Genomic DNA, 21,700 nt, shown 5'->3' with positions numbered 1-21,700 from the left:
AACTTTGACCGCATACACAACAAAAAAAAACTAAAAAGAGAAGGACTTTGAATTTCGAACAATATTTGTCAAAGATCGCAAAAGTTTTCAAAACGTTGGCGCAGTCTCACCACTCTGCGGTTAGCATATTGTCACCCGATATCCCGCGGCTACGTGTTACATTTTATGAGTTTCCTGTCAAGGTAATTTGCTACCTGCCATCGCCTTTTGGAGGGATAGACATAACTCATCGATCGTTTCCCGTGTGACGTACACTCAGCGTTCTACATAAAGCCGCGAATTCGGAGCACGAATCTTCCAAATACCACATCTGACGCGTGAAAGCCATGGCGCTAGCACCTAACGGTTTACTGTGTTTTGTCCTAATGACGATTTTGATCAACAGATCTCTAATGTCTCCTGTAGCGAAACAACATACGGCAGCGTTTGATGAGATAGCCAGAGTCAATAAGAATTATGGTAAGGCTTTTCCACTCTCTTTTTGTCAATGTAAGAAATGTTTGTTTTCTTACGCGAAAGATCGTGGAAGTATGTGAATGATGAAGGGTTGTAGATTCGCGTGAAGGCAAAACATCGGTTTATTTGTTTCCCCTTCGGCTGTTAGTTTGAATCGTTCGGTTTGCGCAAGCTAAGTGATCTTCGAGCCGTCATCAGTTTTGAGCTCAATTGTTTCCATTTCTTTAAAGGAGGGCCACAGTCCACTTAGCTCTGACAAAATATTTTTGGAAACGGTTTTAAGAGTTACCTAATAAAACCAACACTTTGCCAGCATTTCAACAGTTCCATCGCTTTAGAAATTCAAACCGCCATTCATTACATAAATTTTGGTGTCAGAGTTAAAACCTTTAATCAAATTGCTTTTACTCCTTAGTAAGAACTGTGCTACTTTCGCTCAATAAAGAAAAGTGTTCCTTGAAAGAGTTAACTCTAACATTAAGTTCGACGTGAGTATTATCAAGAGTAAGCTGTAAGAAATTTCTATAGAAAAAAATTGGCAAAGAGAGCTGATTGATGCGGATAAAAGTGGTGTGCTAATTTCTCAGATTTCAGTGCGTAACAATCATGACCCTAATTGTAGCAAAACAACAGCAAGGATAATACATATAGCCGTTTTTGCAATACCTTTCGCGAGAGAGAACCGCAAACAGCGGTCCTATGTAGATTAGTGTTCCAAAGCTGGGAATTCGCCTTCGAATGCTAATAATCAGGTTTGACGGGTCTGATGATGTCTTAGTATACACTTAGCGAATATCTGTGTTCGATTCCTGAGTAGATTGAAGCCTTCAACGCGGCAGAATTCTTCTGAGTATGTTTGGACTGGGTTATATTACACCAAATATGCTAAACATCGCAATTGATTGCAGACAACATACTGAGAGCAGATTGAAAATCTCCAAAAACGAGTCAGAAACTTGATCATGGCATATACCAAAAACCTAGTCGGTTTATTTGATCCATCGGTCAGGAAAAAAAAATTGGGTTATTTTGTGTCGGTATTTCAACGAAAAGCATTCCACAACGAAAGAAAGCTTATCTAGGAGAGACTTGTCTCTTCTGATTTTCTCGCTCTAAGATAGCCCCGTCAAAGCAATCAAACACATTTGTCTAATATCGTGCTTGTAATACAAAACATGAGGTGGGTAAACGATCAAACATAATAAGCTCGAGAAGCTAATGCGATGTTGAAAGCGGCAAAAAAACTTGTTCTTCAAACCTCATGTTTCTTTAAGAGTTGCGTTGAAGTTCGTTGAACTCTTACACTGTATCGTACAGCTTGTCTTCAAATAAACGCTCTTCAGTAGCAAATCCTTGGGATTTGATGAAACAAGAGACTTTTGGCTCCAGTCTCTCTCTGCGTTCACTCCCAGGTTGGGGCATAGGAGTGTAAATTGACTTGTTGTCTTGGAAAATGATTTCACAAATTTTACCAGTTTTCAATCTGTATTATTCAACAAATATCTGGTGATTAACTGACATATTTCCCCAGGATATTACATGTATTACCACTAGGGAAGCTGACCCTACCGCTACACCTGATAATCTGTCACAATAAAACCGGCTCCAATTCATAAACGCTTGATTGAAAAGCCCTTTTACGATTTCGACGCGTTGTCGCGAACGGATTACATTATATTTTCACAGTTGATTGGATACTGCCTGGTAAGAAAACCAGCCTGGCAGGAAAACCAAAACACTCCAGCTGTGATTCTGCATCAGATTGTTAGATGATGGAAGTAGCTTACTTTCTAGCTGAGTTGTCTTATAATGATAGCCGCCTAGATTCGGAGATAGTATGATACACAGCGAATTTAATTACTACCTACACATCTGGTGTAGACAGCTACGTCATAATTATTTCCGTTTCGTGAGGTAATCTTAGTAAGCAGATAACAACTTCGTAACACGCACATGTACGTATTGGGCATAACTACAAACTGTTAATTTTTATTCTAATAATATGTGTGCCCCCCCTTTTTTTTTTAATCAAAACCCAATTCTAATTGGCCTCTCGAAGAGTGTGAGCGCATTTAGGGCATTTACCAGTCGCACTTCAAAGTTTCTTTAGATTAAATTTTTCACATAAAAAGGCATTGTCTTTGGCGGTAGATTCTGCAAATAAATTTTCAAATTGTTTATTGTTTGTTCAGGCTGACTGGTCATAACAGGAAAAGGTAAAGTCTTTCAAGCCGGAACTAAACTACCGTATTAAATCGGCTCCGAAAGTGGTTTTGTTGACAGCCGACACGACTTCACGGAACCTCTCAAAAACTCTAATGCAACGAACTTTGTTTTAGAGTGTACCACATGTACATGTGCAACAAATAATAACAGCAAATTTATTTATTTTAGAAATAAAAAACACATCTAACAATCCCCAGCCGCAAAATAGCGAAACTAGTCGAGGCGGTAGGGACATCTCTAGCTGATATTTAACACAGACGGGATCATTCTCTTTTACCTCTAAAGTTATCCCATTTTAGCTGTTTATTTTTTTTTTCTGAGGCGCAGTGGATTTTTACATTCATCAGCGTTAAAAGAAAAATGAAATAAATATCTCAAGAACTATGTAAATCAAATATTTTTCTGCCAAAGTTGCTTCAAAAGATTTGATCGCAATTCTTAAACCAAAAATTGGAATAATACAACTAAAAGTGACTTTGAGAATGGAACGAGGACGTTTTTATTTTTCAACTGTTTTGTTTTTTGCTGAGATCTCGTGTGAGTCGTGTCCAGTCTTAATTAATGAATCAAAGGTGTCATTATGGCAAGGGATTTAGCTGAACCTTTTTTTTTTCAAATGCATTAGGCGGACAGCCTCCATTGTCCAAGATAGTGTCCACTTGATATAAGACCCACTTATGTGTGATTTCACTGTGGCATTAAAAGAAGAAAAACGATTGCCATAAGCTTGGACTGTTCACTCCACGCAAACGTCATGAAATGTTCAGCGAGCACGTGCAGCTTACACAAGCAGAATTTCCATTTTATCGATCACGCTTGTGGCTTTCTGTATAGTTTAAAGACACGTTTACTTTTCCATATCACGTCAACCTCTTGACCTTGACGATGAGTTCATGTGTCTATCAGCGGCAGTCAATGGACATGAAATTGAAACACTTCGCACGACCTAATGACACTGGTGCGTTGCAAAGATAACATGATCGGACAAATTGGATTTTTTTAAGTAGCATGTCCACAAAATACCTCCCGGTGCGATGTTTTAGGGTTTGGAATTGGACATGTATGGATTTGTGGGAAAGGAGAACCTGGAAATTCGGAAAAAAAAACGGACGCGACTCACATGAGGCTCTAGAGATGTCGAAACATTGAAGAATTCCATACTGCTCTTAAGGTCAAACCTTGATGGCTAAAACAAATTTAAGAAACAGAAGTCTTGAATCTAGTCCAGAAATGCTTGGAACCTAGCCCATGACCCGATAAGCCGATAAGAGCATATGTTTCTTTCTTTTTTATTTTTTATTTTTTTTTTGCTGTTTTGCAACAGGGAAAATAAATTGTTTAGAAGCAAAAAGCAGGCCATACCTTGCTACCAATTTTTATTTATCTAACGAAAAAAACAAAAAACAGGAAAGTTTCGAAGTTATTTCAGCCCAGAAAGATCAACAAAAATTTTTTATTACATAGGTGAAGTTCGACTTGGTAGTTTTCGTAAGAAAACAGCCCTTCGTGAACAAACAGAGATGTGCTTTCAATTGTTTGCTTTTAAGGAGACGTTTGAGTTATCAGTGACATCGGTGATATACGTTTCAACGTGTCTTATCAACACAGTAATCCAATCGGGTCCTTTACTGAAAGTGATGACCTTCTTGGCTATTTTGGTTAAGGGGCCGACCATTTAACTTTTGAGGGGGGGTGGGTGGGTGATTTCTGGTCATCAAGAATTTTTTTTTCTGGCAATGTGCTGTTTTGGTACATTTTTTCTGTTACATTTGGGCTGCATGCAATTTCTTTCTTCTAACAAGCGCTTGGAGGAAACTTTTTTTCAAAATCACCCACCCCCCCAGGAAACTTTTTTTCAAAATCACCCACCCCCCCTCAAAAGTTAGATGGTCGGCCCCTAAAACCAAAGTGCCCTTTTTTCCGTTGGATGCCCTTCGTTCTCTGTTCTTTAGTCTCCTCCAACTCCGAACAAAGTTAATGAGTAAATCGAAACACGACAGCAACAAGGGCATGATAAAAAACAAAATATGAATTGAGCAGAATAATGGCCCTCCATATGCTTTAAAACTGCATGTATACCCTAGCTGTCCTCTCCAGAACCCCAAACTAACAGAAATGAAATCAATAAGTCTTGCGCGGGGTCTAAGAGCGAGACTCTCTACGGCAAGTTGTTCACCTTTCTATTTGGAACTAACGCCGCTGTCCTCAGTTGTTGTGCAAAAAGGGAGTTCTGGCGTAGTTCAAAACAGTTAAGACGGGGAACCACCCTGTAACGTTTTCAGGAAATGTAAGATCATTCTTCAATCGAAGTGCTCTAATGCTTTACCGTCCTGACTGCTAACATTTCCCAGCTACCTATAATAAACCTTTTTGCTTGGACATTTAATTTCCTCGAAAGTTCAGTCGGTCAAATAAAAAATTGTTTCAATGACTAGTTTGAGTAGGAAACCTTTCTCTTCTTACGGTTCAGCCACAAGCAGAACTTAAAGCTGAAGACATCGAAACTATTGAGTTACGTGCGGGCCGGGCCTCTAAGTTTTGCGCAGGTCTTACGTTTGCAGGTTTTCCTAACAAACCCAACAGTATTTTCTCAGTATTTTCTGCAAGGGACCGTAGGTACTTTTCCCATACCTAACAGCGTATTTCCCGCGCTTAGCAATATATGCATATTTCTCTTTAGGGCTCTACCAAGAGACTTACAAACTTGTTGGACTCTTTGCTCCCAGAGTCTGCTAGCTTATCTGCATCCTGTATTGGATTATGGCTTGAGATTTCCATAGTGTGGTAGCTGATAAAGGAGAGGCCCGAATCAACAATTACGTAGAATTCGAAAGCGAATAATCTTATCGTTTTAGGGGTTAAACTACGAGTCGGTAATAACAGAGCAACGAGACAGGCTAAGGTCGTAGTTCATTTTTCCTTACATTTGCTCACCGGGCTGCCCACTTTACTCACTGGCAGCGTAGTCGATCAGACTGGAGCACCAGTGTCAGAACAATAGCAGAGGTAAATGAATAACAATTAAAACTGAACAACCGATTTAACTCTTGAGCAACAACAGAGTAGATATCGTCTTAAATTGACGGCGAAAAGCAATTTCGATTTGCTCTATGTCCTCCGCTTGTAGAAACGGAAATATTCCTCATCTACGGCACACTAAATGAGAGAAACAACAAATGAAATCATTTTTATCATCATTGATGTTTTGCAGCTAAGTATCAAGCAGGCACGGTGTGGCAAGTGGATATGAAACTCCCAAAAAGGAATTTAGGGAGAAAGGGGGTTGATGGCTCCGCTCCCATACGAGACAGGACAAGCTTATGGCCTAAAGGGGTGATACCATATACAATAGCATACAGCATTCGTAAGTTGTCCCAGTTTCTAAATGATTTCTTTTCATTCGGTAAGGTAGCCGACGACTCAATCCTCATAAGTTTAATTCTCCTCTTTTTTTTTCAGCCGGAAACAGCAAAATTCGTCAACTTCTATCAGATGCCATGGCAGAATGGGAAAAACATACGTGTATCAAATTCGTAGAAAGAGAGAATCAGGCCGATTACGTGGAGTTTTACTACGGAGAAGGGTTAGTAAATACACCACAATAGTTTTTGATCATGAAACTTGTTTTTCTTTCTTTTTAAGTGTACTTAAGTGTACTTTCCTTAGTCTCCTCTCCCCTTCCCCCCCCCCCCAATCCCCCCCCCAACCCATGGTAGCCGTTAAGCAGAGGTTAGACTGTATAATACATTAGCTGAAAGTAGTACAAGTCGACTGACGTCCAATGGTTTGATAACACGTTGCTTTGTTAATTTCAACCCCTTTTTTAATTTCATTGAAGTTGTAACTCTGATGTTGGCCGAGTTGGTGGTAGACAAACCACTTCCCTAGGACGAGGATGCGCGCACCATGGCATTGTGGTCCATGAACTGGGGCATTTGATTGGTTTTTGGCACGAGCAGAACCGCCCCGATAGAGATAACTACATTATAATAAAGGAGGAGAACATAATACCCAGTGAGTTTGAAATTTTAAAAGATAATGTATTTGGGAAAGTTTTGCATTATAAAATCTTCACGACGAGCCATTTAATGATGTTTCATTACTCGATGGGATTATCATTTACGTGATTAATCGTGGGATTTACTGATTGATGGAAAGTTTACTGGTGTTGTTCATTAACTGATTTGGTTAACTTTGATTTGGTTACATTTTGGTTAAACGCGTGCATTATCTCTCGTCAGTTGCTCCTACATTATGATTGGATGAGGGTGAAATTGGACACACAAACCCATGTGTTCCAGACCCCAAGTTTGGGAAATCTCCCAAAACCCAAATCGACCGATCAATGATTCTGACAATATCGGAACCAAAATGTATGTTGTTCTGTTTTGTTCTACAACGCTTGCTCCCAAACGAATTTCCTGCTCTCATTTTCCAGAGTTCAAGTTCGCGTTTGATAAATACAGTTCACGGAAGATTGACAGTCTTGGTGTGGAGTACGACTACAAGTCCGTCATGCACTATGGCGAAAAAGCCTTCACTAAAAACGGTTTACCGACCATCGTGGCGCGACAATCGTCCATAACAACGTTTGGAAACTCTCACTTAAGTTCACTGGACATCCAGCAAGCAAACCTCCTGTACAGGTGTCCAGGTTCGTATTTATAAGCTAGTGTTGTCACCATTTTCTTGAACGCACCCCATCGCCCAGAAGTCAGCGACATATCCGGAACTTTCACTGAGACGCTGGCCCCAAATTTAAAAGATAATTAGAGGAAAAGGGCTGAAAATGTCGAGGAAGGCTTACGTTCTATTCGTTTACGGATAAACTACTTTTAAAATGCTACTTTTACCAAAGGGCTTTTAAAGAAGAAAGGTCAATTGAACAGTGTATCATTCTCACTTTGATCTTGCGCTTTCAGAAGAGGTCGCAAATTTGCCTTGAAAATTGACTATGTTAGCATCTTGCTCTTATGAGAAGTCGATCTCAGTGCACTTTCAGGCGTAATTTATATTCACTGAATTGTTAGATTTCTCTTTTACCATACGGTTATTTTTATTTGACATTCAAGAAAGCGTCAAGAGATTTCAAACTTTGGAAGTAGTCGCAAAACGCGAATTTCGAAAGCGTTTGCTCGGAATCGTAGCGTTCTCTCCAAATTTATCCTTTGGAGACTTCCACGAGAATACAAGTGACCTATTTTAAATACGAAGGCGCGCTATAAAAGGAGCCTTAGGTCCCACTGGACCATTCGTCAATCAACCGTCGTGTGATTTAGAACTCTTAGAGTCAAGTCAGCTTGAGCTACAGCTACTCCAAAGCAGTGAACAGCGGGCGCATTCCTCAAAATCGTTGTATGTCTTCATCACAATACAAGAATTTTTGAGATTTGTATTTCCTTTCTCCAATGAAAACTGTCTTTATTTGTGGCGGTAAATTTGAGATCGAAGTTGGTGGTTCGCACGTTACCTCATGCCACCATGCTGGTGGAAGTAAATAATAGATATCTCATTAGCTCCTTTTGTTCGTCTAATTTGACCCGCACACGTCAACGGTGAGTGACAAATGAGCCTAGGTCTTCCCAGGGAAGACCTCCTTATATAGCGGACCTTCGTGTTTAAACTTCCCGCGTGAAAATCGAGAATATGCTAAGCTTCGCCTCCGCAAACAATTGCGCATACTCCGCCTAATTAGTATTGAAATTGAGGTGGTAACTAGACAATGCTTACAAAACTATAAAAGCTTTTACGATATCATCGCTGCGATCGTTGCAAAAATATTCAGCAATCGTTACTATCGTGTGGAAACCACACTCCAGCTATTGTCGTCGCAAGATAGACTTATGTAAGTAACTTTAAGTAAGTTAAATAAAGGCTGATAGTTTCTAAAGAAACTATTTGGGGCTGCGTCGGTGGGGGTAACAAAATAATTTGAATATATCAACAAAGTTGAAATGGTAAATTGGCCACCGTTACGATTATAAAAGCTTTTATAATCGTAACGATGGCCAATTTACCATTTCAACTTTGTTGATATAGTCAAATTATTTAAGTAAGTTACTTTATTTAACCACATATCGCATATGAGCGATAGCTCGTTTAAATGTTAAGTTCTATCTCGACAATCGTCGCAATCACATGCAGAAAATAGCAAAAAATGCAATCCTCTCTTTCTCCTGTATTCAAAAAATAAAAAAACTGAGAACTGTCTGTGAATTGACTCAGATCGATTTCCATCGCTCTTTAGACTTACCCTTTTGTGTCACTTTCTTATTTTTTTTCATTCCTAGATTATCCAAATTTCCCGAAAGATTTTGTTTGGAGCAGCAATGGGCCAATGAGAAAGAATGCGACTTATAATATCTATGCCAGATGTATTCGAATATCTCATCATCGATCAACTAGCTGGAGGGACAATTATTTGTGCTACAGAAGGGACAAGAAGTCTCTCTCGCTCAGGTAACACCAGCCACTGCATTGAAGTTAAACCGCGTCAATTATTCATTTTTGTATTTAGTTACTATGATAGGAATCTGAAAAGAAAAGGATGTGATCTTCGGTGAAAAGTGGGAATCATCGTAGATACAACAGCAATATGATTACACCACGTAAAACGCAGCGACCATCTGCATTCAACTTTGCTACGTATTTTATTCTTTGCGTGCGTTCAATATATGACAAGGCATGCTTGTGCCTTGAATAGGGTGTGCATCAAGGATGTGCAGTAGGAATGGGTGCAAACGTACCCAACTGTTAACTGTAACTGAAGCCCAAACTGAACCAATCACTGACAAACAGGATGGCGACCACTTCTCACTTCAATCTTTTCCTATCATTTTCTTTTTTGACTCCAATATTACACGTAGTAGTGAATCTATTTGTTTGATAGTTTTTCAGGCAGAGGACCCGTACCTGGCAAAAAGTGCATCCAACTTCGCATACCAACAAAATCCCATTACGAGAGCTGGGCCAGATCTTACTTCTGTTGGCCGCACGATGGTATTTACAAATTCAAGTGGTTAACACATGCGCCAACTGCCGAGGAGAGACCCAATTGTTTGGAATTGAGTGAACCACGCGATCCGACTTGGGGCCGTAACAAATATTTCTTGTGTGCTACAAAAGATCGACAACCTATTGGTAATTTTTTTTTTTTAACTAGTGTTATCCTTATTCGTGTTTTTGTTTTCTTTTCCTGTTTTCGTTCCTCAATCACTAGTAGAAGCGTTTCTTTCTTTTGGTCTGCAAAAATGATTTACGCACTGGACTGAATTCCACAAGACTTTTATTATATTAATGTACATGTCTGTCTGTGTGTTTGCTGTTTTTTCAAGTGCAACCAAATTAATTGTTGTGATCAAAAAGCGCATTCGATAGGAAGATTATCTCGACTTACCTCTCGTGTCTGAAAGTAAATTTTATTTCTTACCGATATCAAATAAGAGAGATAGAAAACTCTCGCGTCAGTTGGCCTGTACCTAGAGGAATCCACTCTGCTTGAGAAAAGCAAGAAGATGAGTTGATTGTAAAATGAAACAGTAGGACGTGGGGAATAGCCTAGGACAACCAAAAACAAACCTAACCCATATGCGACGCAACGTACTTGACTTAAACCCAGTAATACTGAAATCTCTGCGACGAGAGTGCTTTTACACTATACCATCTCTGCTAGCTCTCTGTAATAACAACAACGAAAAACAGTAACACTCATCGTTATTCTAGTTGTAAATGTTCCTTTTTTTTATTGTTTCCAGATGGCAATTGGACCAGATGGAGACCATGGACAACATGCACACGTAAGTGTGGAGGGGGAGTTCAGAGTCGCCTTCGCTCCTGCACCAATCCTCAACCGTCCTTTGGGGGTCGTTACTGTGTGGGCAAGGCCTCCGAAGCAAGGATGTGTAACACACAAGAGTGCGCAGGTATTTTTGAAACATTAAAAGTTGCAATATACTTTGAGTGTAGACTGTAACAAGGAAAGTTTTCCATTGTCTCTACCAGTCTCCCCAGATTATAACCCCCCCCCCCCAACTCACGACTTTGTCTGACTTTTTGGTGTTGTCCAATTGAGTCCAAATAACATATTTCTTGGTCTAGAATAGAGCAAGGAGAATACTTCTTTTAGCGTAACGCGGGTATGGTAATTTTTCTCTCACATGATTGCAAACTGACTCCGCTCTGTGATGATTCTTTCTTCTCAAGTACGTTTAAGGTATAAGAAGAGCTACATGATATGCATTTCAGAGTAAACAAATTAGCCCGGACATTGTAAAAGAGGTCTATGCAGCATGTCAGCGATACTTCTCGTTATTCTATACCATTGGTCATCCGATGATCATTCTTTACAGAATGGCCAAAATTCCCGGAAGACTTCAGCTTCGTTCGAAAACCAAGAGCAGGCTCAAATGAAACGTGCATACGAATATTCGAGCGATTGGACTATTTCGCCTTTAAGGACTTCCTACTATGCTCGGCGGCGGACAAGAGGCAGCCAGAAATGCGCTGGTCAGACAAAGGGGATGTCAAATACATGGAGTGTACACGAATCCTTGTTCCTAAGGATGCACGTAGAGGTCGTTGGGACGATAACTATTTGTGTATTGCAGCGAACAGTGGGTTTCCTTACAGGTGAGCTAGCGAGGGTCGTAGTGGTTAAAACCAAAAATTTCACGGTCTGTTTCACGTATCAAGAAGTAAAATTAAAATATCAGAATATCAAAGAGCGCTTATTTGACAAGCATTTTCTCTTCGGGGAACTTCAACTTGGCAAAGAGTAGTTGAAAAACTGACTATGCTTCGAATGTTCAATGCCTCTTTCCTCGGTAAAATTTACCCTGTTGATGAATAAAATACAATTTGATTGTTCTTTCATACATCGCTATTATAAAAAAGAATTATACTTCCATAAAACACTAATCACGTTTGCTTCTGGTGCTAATAACTAGAAAAGAGGCTGGGAGAATGACCTCCTCCGGTGTTTCAACAAATGCCAAAACATTCTGCGGAATTGACGCAGTTTTTGTGTTGCCATATTTCTCCTGATCCCGAGAAACAAAAAATGAAGATTTCGAATGAACCTCAATTGGAAGCTGATTTCAAACAAGACGGGATCAAAATATGAATGTTAGTTTTGTAAACATGTACAAGAAACAGCGATTTTCATAACAAAATGGTAGTTCCTGTCACAGAGACAACCAGTCGGTAAACTTTGATGGAAAACTGAGTGCTATTGAGAGGATGGACCTGGGAGACATATTGAGTGTCGGTAATATCGAAAGTATTTCTAATGTTAAACGTCCTCATTAACTAACAATTATCTCTGGTCGTCTAGATTTGTGTGGTCTTATTCGAACCAGATTCCAGGCTTACCTTGTATGAGATGGTATGCGAAGAACGGGAGAAGTGGTTGGAATGAAACGTATCTGTGCGCTGAGGATCGCTTTAAGTCTACAGGTAAGTTAAGCAAGTAGGTAAAATAGGTGTCCCTCATGTCAACATATCATACCATATCATTGCATACACCGCAATGAAGTAATTGTTACCTATTAAAAACTGTGAGAAGATATTGACTCATTCCAAAGTTTAGCAGAGGTTCATACATGGCTTGTCCTCCTGAAACAAAAGAAACGACAACAAAAATTAAACTGCATTTCCGTCTTGTCTAAATTTTGGGAATTGGTGCTGCAACTTGATGACACACATGAAATTGTCTAGAGGCCACAATAAATGGATGTTCCATCGTTATTATTGCAGCGATTCCAGAGCGCATCATAAATGGTGGTTGGTCGCTGTGGACTTCATGGAACACTTGCAGTAAAAGCTGCGATGGCGGTAAACAGCGTAGAGTACGGTTATGCGATAATCCAAAACCCAATAGAAACGGTCGTCCTTGCCAGGGCAAACATTTGGATGAGAGGAGATGCAATGAGCAGAAATGCCCGTCCGGTATGTACCTTAAACGTCGATATGACCCAGAAAGCCTGAAAACCAATACTCCTGATGGACACTATCATTTTGCACCAAATCCACTATGCCGGTGATAGTGAAATCCAAAACAAAGCTACTTCAACCTTTCGCGTTTCGTCCACTTTTGTCTTAGAGTCTGTTTGCGTATCTTGTAAACCAACATGGCGGATTAGGTTCTATAAACAATTATCACTTACTAATGACATAGTTAACGCAGGCCCTTGGGAGTTGCAAAGAACATTCGTTTCACGAAAGCATTTGAAGAAAATCATTACATAAAAATGTTGAATAAATCATGTCTCTTTACTGTACTTTTTCTTCTTCATTTTTTACATAAATGTGATATGTCTAAGGCGAAGACTTTGGTTTTCACTTACAGCTTGTGGCACTGAGTTCCGAGCAGTCAGCGGAAGATTTAACTCACCTAACTATCCGAAGCCTTATCCGGGAAAAATGAAGTGCGAGTGGATTATTCGTGTGCCGGATGGACAAAGAATTCAACTCAAGTTCCTCTTCTTTAATATTTACGGTGAGCCTCTAACTTCGGGTTTCCTCTTCGTGGGTTAAGGCATCTTGGAATTTTAAGAATATTGCGGCCGTTTTGAAGTTGATGTCGTTAAGAATTTTTCGAATAAAAAATATTAAAAAACATTTCCCAATGAGCCTAGTATCCACACGTCACTATAAACGATACATGAAATCTTCAAATAAGCGTTTTCCTTTATTTAAAAACTCGCCCGAATAACACATCTCTGAAGTAAGTAGCTTCCTTTCGGTAAAAGTTTGAAGATAGAGCCCCGCGAATAAGTAACTTCGACATCTTTGTTATAAATCTTGATGCTGTTTTCTTTAAATTCTTTTATCTGGAATGGATTTGAAAAACGTTAGTTTAACCCCACTTTTGAAAAGCGAATTTGTTTGACAGCTAACTCTGCGTACAACCTTGTTTTGCGATTGTTTGAATAAACAACAGTTCCAGGGCAGTGGCGAAGGCTTTCTTTCCTCGACATAATTTGATTGCAACTTAAAAGTTACCTTTGCAATTCTGTCCACCTACAGGCCCAAAATGCGACGATTCGGTCGTAGTGTACGATGGCCAAACTGTCTCGTCCCGTCGTTTCGGCAAGTACTGTGGCTCCAAACTCCCGCCCGTTCTTCATTCAAGTTCTAACGTTCTGCTCGTTAAATTCCACTCAAACCTACAGCGAGGTTACTATGGGTTTAACGCCAAATGGGAAGCGAAGAAGGTGGAAGTAATGGAAACTGCAAATGGTAAAGCTATGTAATGAATATATCTTAAGCATTAACTAATATGAAAATAATCATCCACATCATCTTCATTATGAAAAATGATCAAAGTGATCGGTGAAAACTGATCTCTTAATTGACACTCCTTTCTACCCCTCGGCATCTGGGTACCAGCACCCCTCGACATCTGGGTACCAGCAACGATATTTTGAGATACAAAAGGCCCAAGCATGGTCTATATATCTGGAATTACCTTGTCCTTACGTAGTTTATTCACATGATTTGCAGAGTGCGGGCGGCAGATAACGGGGTCTTCTGGGACACTGTCCAGTCCCGGATTTCCAGGCAGCTATCCTCCCAACTTAGACTGTGTCTGGGTAATTACTGTTCCACGTGGCAACCATATTGAGCTCAAATTTAAAGTATTTGACATACATAAAGTTGTACGTAGAGGTTGCCGATACGATTACATCGAAGTACGTGATGGTAACTCTCGGAATTCACCGTCATTGGGAAGACACTGTGGAAAATCAGGTAAATTAAAGAGCTCTTATTAACGTGGGTTTTTTTTTTTTTTTGAAAAATTATGTATAGTTTTCTTCTGCTCCTCGATGTATCAGACAAAATAAACCCGAAAGGCAGAATGGTTTTACACTTACCTTGCGTGCTCATCCAAAATATATTTTCGTGCCAAATTCCAGTTTGCAAGCTCCCATTCAAACCAGGTTGAAGCTGAACTGGGCTAGCCTGCATGAATATTGCTAATAAATAAATAAATCCCAAATCACGTGGAGAGATTTGAGTTTCAATTTTGTCGTTTTAGTAATTTTAATTTGTTAAGTGCGGCATCATTCCCATCCTTAATTTAACCTGAACAAATTTCCAGAAGGATGACGAAATACTGAGAAACAGAGCACTGTACAGACAGGTTGAATTTTTCGCGGGTTTATTGTTTGTTCTCATTTCAGTTGATGAAAAGTTTCAAACTGTGTCCAACCACGTTCGCATCCGTCTGCACTCGGACGGTTCTCACGAGAGGCAAGGATTTGTTCTTACATGGAGGAGTCTCCGAAGACTCGTCGTCACGCAGGAGCCAACCACAAAACGTAAGGACCTACAATTACAATAAAAAATCTGCGATAAAATATTGGAAAACATTACACGACGTTTCCAGAACGTCATTATCAAATGAGAATGAAATAACAAAACTAAGATATACATAGATGAGAAAATGAATAAATTAAGAGTCATTGAGAGTAAAACAAGAGCTTAGCCTTAATGGAGTTGCTCTGGGTGCTTAAATTAGGTCTTATTGTTCTTCTTTACAAAATTTCGTTGACCAGGCAATCCCATTTCGTGTTGCATTTTTTAAGCACCCGAAATTGGCTCTCACTGAGTAAGTTAACGTTCCCCTGAGCATCTTTCAGATGAGTGAAAGACATCTTTCGTCGTCATCTGAAAGATGCTCATGGGAACGTTAACTTACTCAATAAGAGCCAATTTCGGGTGCTTAAAAAATGCAGCACGAAATGGGATTGCCTGGTCAACGAAATGTTGTACATAAGAACAACAAGACCTAATTTAAACACCCAGAGCGACTCCATTAAGGTTAAGCTCTTTGTTTGACTCTCAATGACTCTTAATTTAATCATTTTCTCATCTTTATATATCTTAGTTTTGTTATTTCATTCTCTCTTGATGATGACGTTCTGGAAACGTCGTGTAACGTTTTCCAATATTTTATGGCAGATTTTTATTGTTAAATGTTTTAACAAATCTTTACTTATTGGAATTATTAAAGATTTATATCAGGCGTGGCACAATGAGAGATCCAATCCGGACCCGGATTAGGTTGGATCTTAAAAGTTTCCATCTCGCATTGAGGTGCTCAGTGGCGAGTGAGGCCCTTTGAAATTCAGTGGGCAAGGCATCCGATTGCGTGGTCGAAAGGACTGCATTACGAGCCCTTCCTATTGCTAACAATGTTCTTCAACCCACACCTGCGATGTGTGTTCAACTTGAGTTAAAACTTTTTCTCATCATTTATTTTACCCGGATTTACTATTTTGAATGATGTTTTCCATCAGCATTATGTCCTCGTGGGTGGGTTTCCCATCTAATGAACGGCACAGACATGGTGTACTGTTACCTGGTCAGACATAACATGCACACGTGGTACATGGCAAGAAATGATTGCATTGGATCACGCTCTGACTTGCTGAGCATCAGTAACGCCAAAGAACAAGAATTTGTGACCAAACATTTGCTGGCCGAGTCATTCATGTGGATTGGCTACAATGATATACAAAGAGAAGGACAATGGGCGTGGAGTGACAGGTAATTTACACCTCTACTTGGAGGCAGTAGAGCTACACGTCAAAGGAGGGGTGCTGAGGCACAAAAGCTGTCAGAAGTTCGGCCACGTTTACGGACATGACTGAAGGCAAAATTGGCCTTTGGTCGATTCCGAACACAGATGCTAAATTTTCAGTTAGTATGCTAACAACTATTGTAGAAGTAAGAGGTTCAGCTCTTGTTGATTACCGTAAGTGTTATACTAAACTTAAGAAGCTTGAGCACGGACATTTTTGAGACATGGACATAAATGTACGTATATTTTTTAGACAGTGGTGTTTGTTCCAAGTCCTTAGTCTTTAATTTTTATAATGCTGAGACAAAGACCCTCCAGCGATACAGGAGCAGTATCATTCTATTTCCGGTGGATGTTGATCTCTCAAAAAACGTGCGTGCCTTCGATTTGAAAAGGCAAAAGCGACTCACAGATCGACCCTAGATCATTGTGGGATAGGAAAGACGGCACGCTCGATTCGATGGTTTAGCTCCTTATTGTGTAGGTTGCAGCTTATTTTCTCTCTGTAAACGGTCGTTTTGATGATGTAATGGCATGGAAAAATCACGAAATGTTAAAACAAAGTGACATGCCAGGAAAAGGGAATTGCTTTCCCAGTTATTTTCTCATAGGCAGAATGGTTGTGACTAAAATGGATACTCCAATATCAGGTTTCCGAGTAAGGACTGGAACTGAAGAAATTATTTTTCGGTAAATAATTCGGTAAATTATTTATTCACTTCCATTCCTTACTCGAAAACATGATTTTTGGAGTATCTATCTGAGTCACGATCTGGGAAAAATGGATCAAGTATTGATTTTTCACCCAGTCCTCTATGCAATTCAAGTGAAGGCACTATTTATTTTTCCTAGAACTCATCAAAGTTATAAAAATTGGGCTACGGGTGATCCAAACAATGGAGGTCAGTATAGAAAAAAAGACGAAGACTGCGCTGTCTTAAAGTCCAATGGAAAGTGGAATGACTACCCGTGCACCACACGCTTCAAGTACATCTGCAAGGCGAGAGCAAGTAAGTTGTACATCAATTATATTTCCCATCTACTTGGACATAATACATGGTCTCTTTGGGCCGATTATGGTCACTCCATAGTAATCAGAATAGTGCCAAATATTCTGTCCGCGAGCGGTGTCCCCGCTTCGATTTGGCCGGGTCGTTTAAAGCTGTGTTGAGATAACCCAGGTTTAGTGTGAAATCTGACTTCTGTGTGAAATGCGACTTCAGATTTGAAAGCTTTGAAATAAAATTCATTAAAACATAGCTGGCAGAGCCACGCAATCAAATTCAGTAGACGTAAACGTGCTAAAAATCCCGATACCGCACGCTGATAGCGTGAGGAAATCGCTACGCCAGAAATTTTTTTTTTCGCGCGAGCGGCCATTGTTAGCGCGGGGAAAAATAATATATTTCGCGACAATAATGGATACAAACAAAGACTCGGCCTACCAGTCCCAAAACGATGACAATTTTCCGACCTTTTCCCTTGGGCTAGAGTTCTTAAATGAGGCAGAAAAAGAGAAAAACAACGGAAAAGGAGACTCGGCATCAGCGCTGTCACGATTCGCTTCACTGTGCCAGGGTGAAATGCAACAAATTTGATGCACAATTCCACCGGCTATGTGATAAAACAATTGGTTCATGCTTTTAGTTGTGCACTATCGAGTTATGGAGCACGTGGGAAGTCTGGAGAGCATTCAAGAAGCTAGAGTTGCCCTCGGCAACTCTTACGCTTCTTTCGTGCTCTCCAAACTTCCCACGTGCTCCATAACTCGATAGTGCACGCTAAAGCATGAACTAATTGTTAAGTATAATTCTTTTTGTCTGGAGTTTGATTTAATACTCTAAAAAGAAAAGAAAATTATCCTGAAAAGGCTTTTAAAGACGGGAATAAAGAAACCCGGATTCAAATTTAACCTTGGGTTAGCTTTTATTGGCCTTCGAACAACCGGGCCCAGCTGGTCCCATTTCTTAACTCTTCCATCTTGTAAATATATGATTGTTTTATGAACCTCCGAAACAATTAGAACAATTAGTATAAAGTGGAGTGTACATGTACATCGAGTTAAATCGCATGGAACAATCAAAGGTATTTAAAACACCACTGGAAAGGGTGTTCCGCCCAATTTCCCTTTGCCTCTTTTCCTCTGGACGGAAACGTGAGTAGCTAGTAGTTTGGACCAACCTTGTTGCGGAAGGAAAAGCGGAACCTCTTCGATTGAGGCCGCTGTTACAACGACAACTTGTATTCTTTAAACTCAAACCAAGAAAAAAATCCCGCTACGATTTTTAAAAACTTCAAATCTCTCCGAGATATTCTTGAATACTTTAATGTTCTTTCCAATACTATTACCTTTCTTGTCGTCAGTACTAGTCGTGAATCTTTCATTCTCTCTGGTGATCTTTCATGCAGTATTAAGCCTAAATAGTTTATCGTTTCCTTTTTGTTCGACGTTTCTGCAGGTCGTTTGTCTGTCGAGGGGCTGCACTCCAGGAGGCGAGATCAAAGATAAAAGACAACCATTCATTAAAGCTCTCTATCGCGAATTTGTATGTTTTTTTTTTTTTTTTTTTTCACCGCGTATCGTATGTGACTATGAAGACTGGACGGATTCTCGCCTGGACGTTGTAAAGCAGGTGCTGTGGGAGAAAAAATGGGAACGGACTTCATATCCTACCATACGCTCCCTCTCCCTTCAAGAGGTTTGGGGGCTAGTCAGAGTGATATCGAGATGGGTTGTATCATAATCATTGAGGAAAGCGGGAGAGATTTATGGACTTTTTCTATTGTTTATCAAACATCAGGAAACGCATATGAAGCGGATAAACAACGCAAATGAGCGATATTGCTTTAACTGAATCTAGAAACACTTCACAAAGCCACCGTGTCTGTGTTCTGTTGGTTTGCCACCCTCAGAGTCACGAAGAAATCACAGTTGTTTTAAAACATCATTATAACCTATGAGAAATATTGTTAAACTGTTGTTTCGGATGAAATTAATTATACCTACCTAATTAAACAATGTACCATACTTTACGAGTTACCAAAATAGTGCGGCGTTGACTGATGCCATTTTTAGCGCGTAGTTATCAATTCGAGCGCAAGAAAAAAGCATTTCAGCAATAAAAGACCGACTTCTCTCTCGAAATACTGTACAGAATGTAACGAAATCATAAGGAATTAAGATAGTTGGGTCGTATCGCAGAATGTTCTTTCGATAGAACTCAAATAACTGCATTAGCTGCACTAAGTAACTGTTAAAGAGCGCTCGCAAGCGGGTACGCAAGGTGATCTTGTGCCGACATCAGTAGTTGATATTCTGTATGTATTTACGATAAAAACAACGGTCCCACTAGTCACTGTCTTGAGGTAGCTAACACCACACTATGCGCTCATTTATTTCTGTAATACTTTAACAATCTTGTGTAAAAGTGCAACTTAAAACAACACTGCATCATGCTAAAATGTGTGATAAGTGAAACGAAAATAAATATTTAACTGACATATTTCAAAGAGGTCTTGTCTTCGACAGTTAAATGACTCTCGATTGTTTTTCTTAGCGCAATAACGTCAAAGAAGAGGACTTTGGTTGTGTCACCATAAAAAATTTACCAGATACCCCTAAGGCCTTGTAATCTTGTTATGACCCCCTCCCCCTTCCTCCTCAGTGGCAGTCAACTTTCTATTGTCTCCCTTTTGGACTCTGTTGGAGACGACTGATCCCTCTCACCTTTCCCCCTGAAAATCCTCAGTGTAATTGGACAGTGAAATAATCCTCAGTGTAATTGGACAGTGAAATAATCCTCAGTGTAATTGGACAGTGAAATAATCCTCAGTGTAATTGGACAGTGAAATAATCCTCAGTGTAATTGGACAGTGAAATAATCCGCAGTGTAATTGGACAGTGAAATAATCCTCAGTGTAATTGGACAGTGAAATAATCCTCAGTGTAGTTGGACAGTGAAATAATTCGCAGTGTAATTGGACAGTGAAATAATCCTCAGTGTAATTGGACAGTGAAATAATACGCAGTGTAATTGGACAGTGAAATAATCCTCAGTGTAATTGGACAGTGAAATAATCCGCAGTGTAATAGGACAGTTAACACCTTGGTGGACAGAGCGAGTCATGCGAGCGCGCTTTTGGCGCACATTTCACCCTAAATAACTCTTGCATGCTTTTATGAAAACGTATAACCGATGTCTCGTTTCTTTCTCGAATTTTCTCATAGTTTTGATTGATTGGTAAGGACTTTGTGTCGCCAGTTCTGTATGTAATCATACTCGTGTTAAACAAATCGGATTTTCGCATCGCGGTCGTCCAATTTTGCTCATCAGTCGTATGATTACAGACCAAATTTGACTCCACTTGATTCTATTACCATTATTAGTAATATTCAATGACAGAAACCAACTAGCCAAGGCGGACCCTCCGTCAGTTTTTTTATGGACAAGTTAGCAACACAAACAACCTTAAAGTACACTTATTTTTCATCGAACATTAAAAACCTATCCTTTCAGAACCTATAACTGTCAATTAAACTTCAGGTACACTTTTACTATTTTTATTAAGATTATCTCAGAGAGGGAATTTCTCTTTGGTTCATATTTTACAATATTTACTGTATTGTTACAATAACGTGGTCAAGTCTTTATAAATTAAATTATCTTAGCATTTACTCTTGTGTCTACTGTTATTCCCCTGCAAATTCAAGGCAGATACCAATAACTTTGATCAATCATTAACTTCAAATCAATCGTTAATCGAATGCACCTTAAAGCAACTTGTTAACAAGACGTTACCGAACTTGTGCGCACGCGTGCTTTGAGATTATTAAAGTTAAAATGTCGTCAACAAATCACGCGGACTGTGTGCAAGTTTCTTTTAGAGGAGTTATCAGTTTTGAGTTTTTCGAGTTTACCGTTTACCTTACATGTAGAATGTTTCTTGTCTTCGTTATTTTTGTACAACAATGAAGATGCGAACAACTGATTTAAATCACAGTTTTGAAGTGTCACTGCAATAAAACCTCAACCTACTTGTTATCTGTTAGCTTGGCATATGCTAATGAATTCTTGCTGCTCCTCCAGTATTCACGAACTGATTCTTTCACATACACAACTTTCAGAGGCTCTGGCCTCCGTTTGTCCGCGATTTTTTAAAGCCGCCATGGTCACAGTTTACATCGTTGACCTTTCGGTCGTTCAATTGATCACAAACGTTCGCGACTCCGCCCAATACGGAATATATTTTCTCCCAACTAGCCTTCAATATAATGTGTTATTACACGGCTGGGGAAGTCAGACTAAAATCAACCAATCAAAATGCTCTATTGCCGGTCAATATTCTCTCAGTATTGGACCGGGCACTGTCCCGAATGGTCCCGAATGATACCGCACTTGTGTCCCTTTGAACTTCAGTCGTGTAATAAATCTC

The 21,700-nt window shown here is 39.7% G+C and overlaps 1 protein-coding gene across 1 annotated transcript; it reads left to right on the top strand.

The window, feature by feature from the left end:
* The first annotated feature begins 209 nt into the window (after positions 1 to 209).
* LOC111323816 (bone morphogenetic protein 1) lies at positions 210 to 19,770 on the top strand. The gene is made up of 18 exons (XM_022927252.2): positions 210 to 459; positions 5,894 to 6,046; positions 6,142 to 6,265; positions 6,521 to 6,696; positions 7,121 to 7,336; positions 8,973 to 9,141; positions 9,572 to 9,822; positions 10,437 to 10,604; positions 11,031 to 11,310; positions 12,014 to 12,135; positions 12,436 to 12,627; positions 13,028 to 13,177; positions 13,708 to 13,920; positions 14,185 to 14,430; positions 14,865 to 15,002; positions 15,984 to 16,233; positions 17,120 to 17,277; positions 18,727 to 19,770. Exons 1-18 carry the CDS (start codon positions 327 to 329, stop codon positions 18,774 to 18,776), a joined length of 3,189 nt encoding a protein of 1,062 aa, XP_022782987.2. The 5' UTR covers positions 210 to 326; the 3' UTR covers positions 18,777 to 19,770.
* Positions 19,771 to 21,700: the final 1,930 nt, after the last annotated feature.

Source organism: Stylophora pistillata, chromosome 3, assembly GCF_964205215.1.
Source record: "Stylophora pistillata chromosome 3, jaStyPist1.2, whole genome shotgun sequence".
Classification (NCBI taxonomy): Eukaryota; Metazoa; Cnidaria; class Anthozoa; order Scleractinia; family Pocilloporidae; genus Stylophora; species Stylophora pistillata.
The sequence above is the reverse complement of the archived record's forward strand: the minus strand, read 5'-3'. Positions and strand labels throughout refer to the sequence as shown.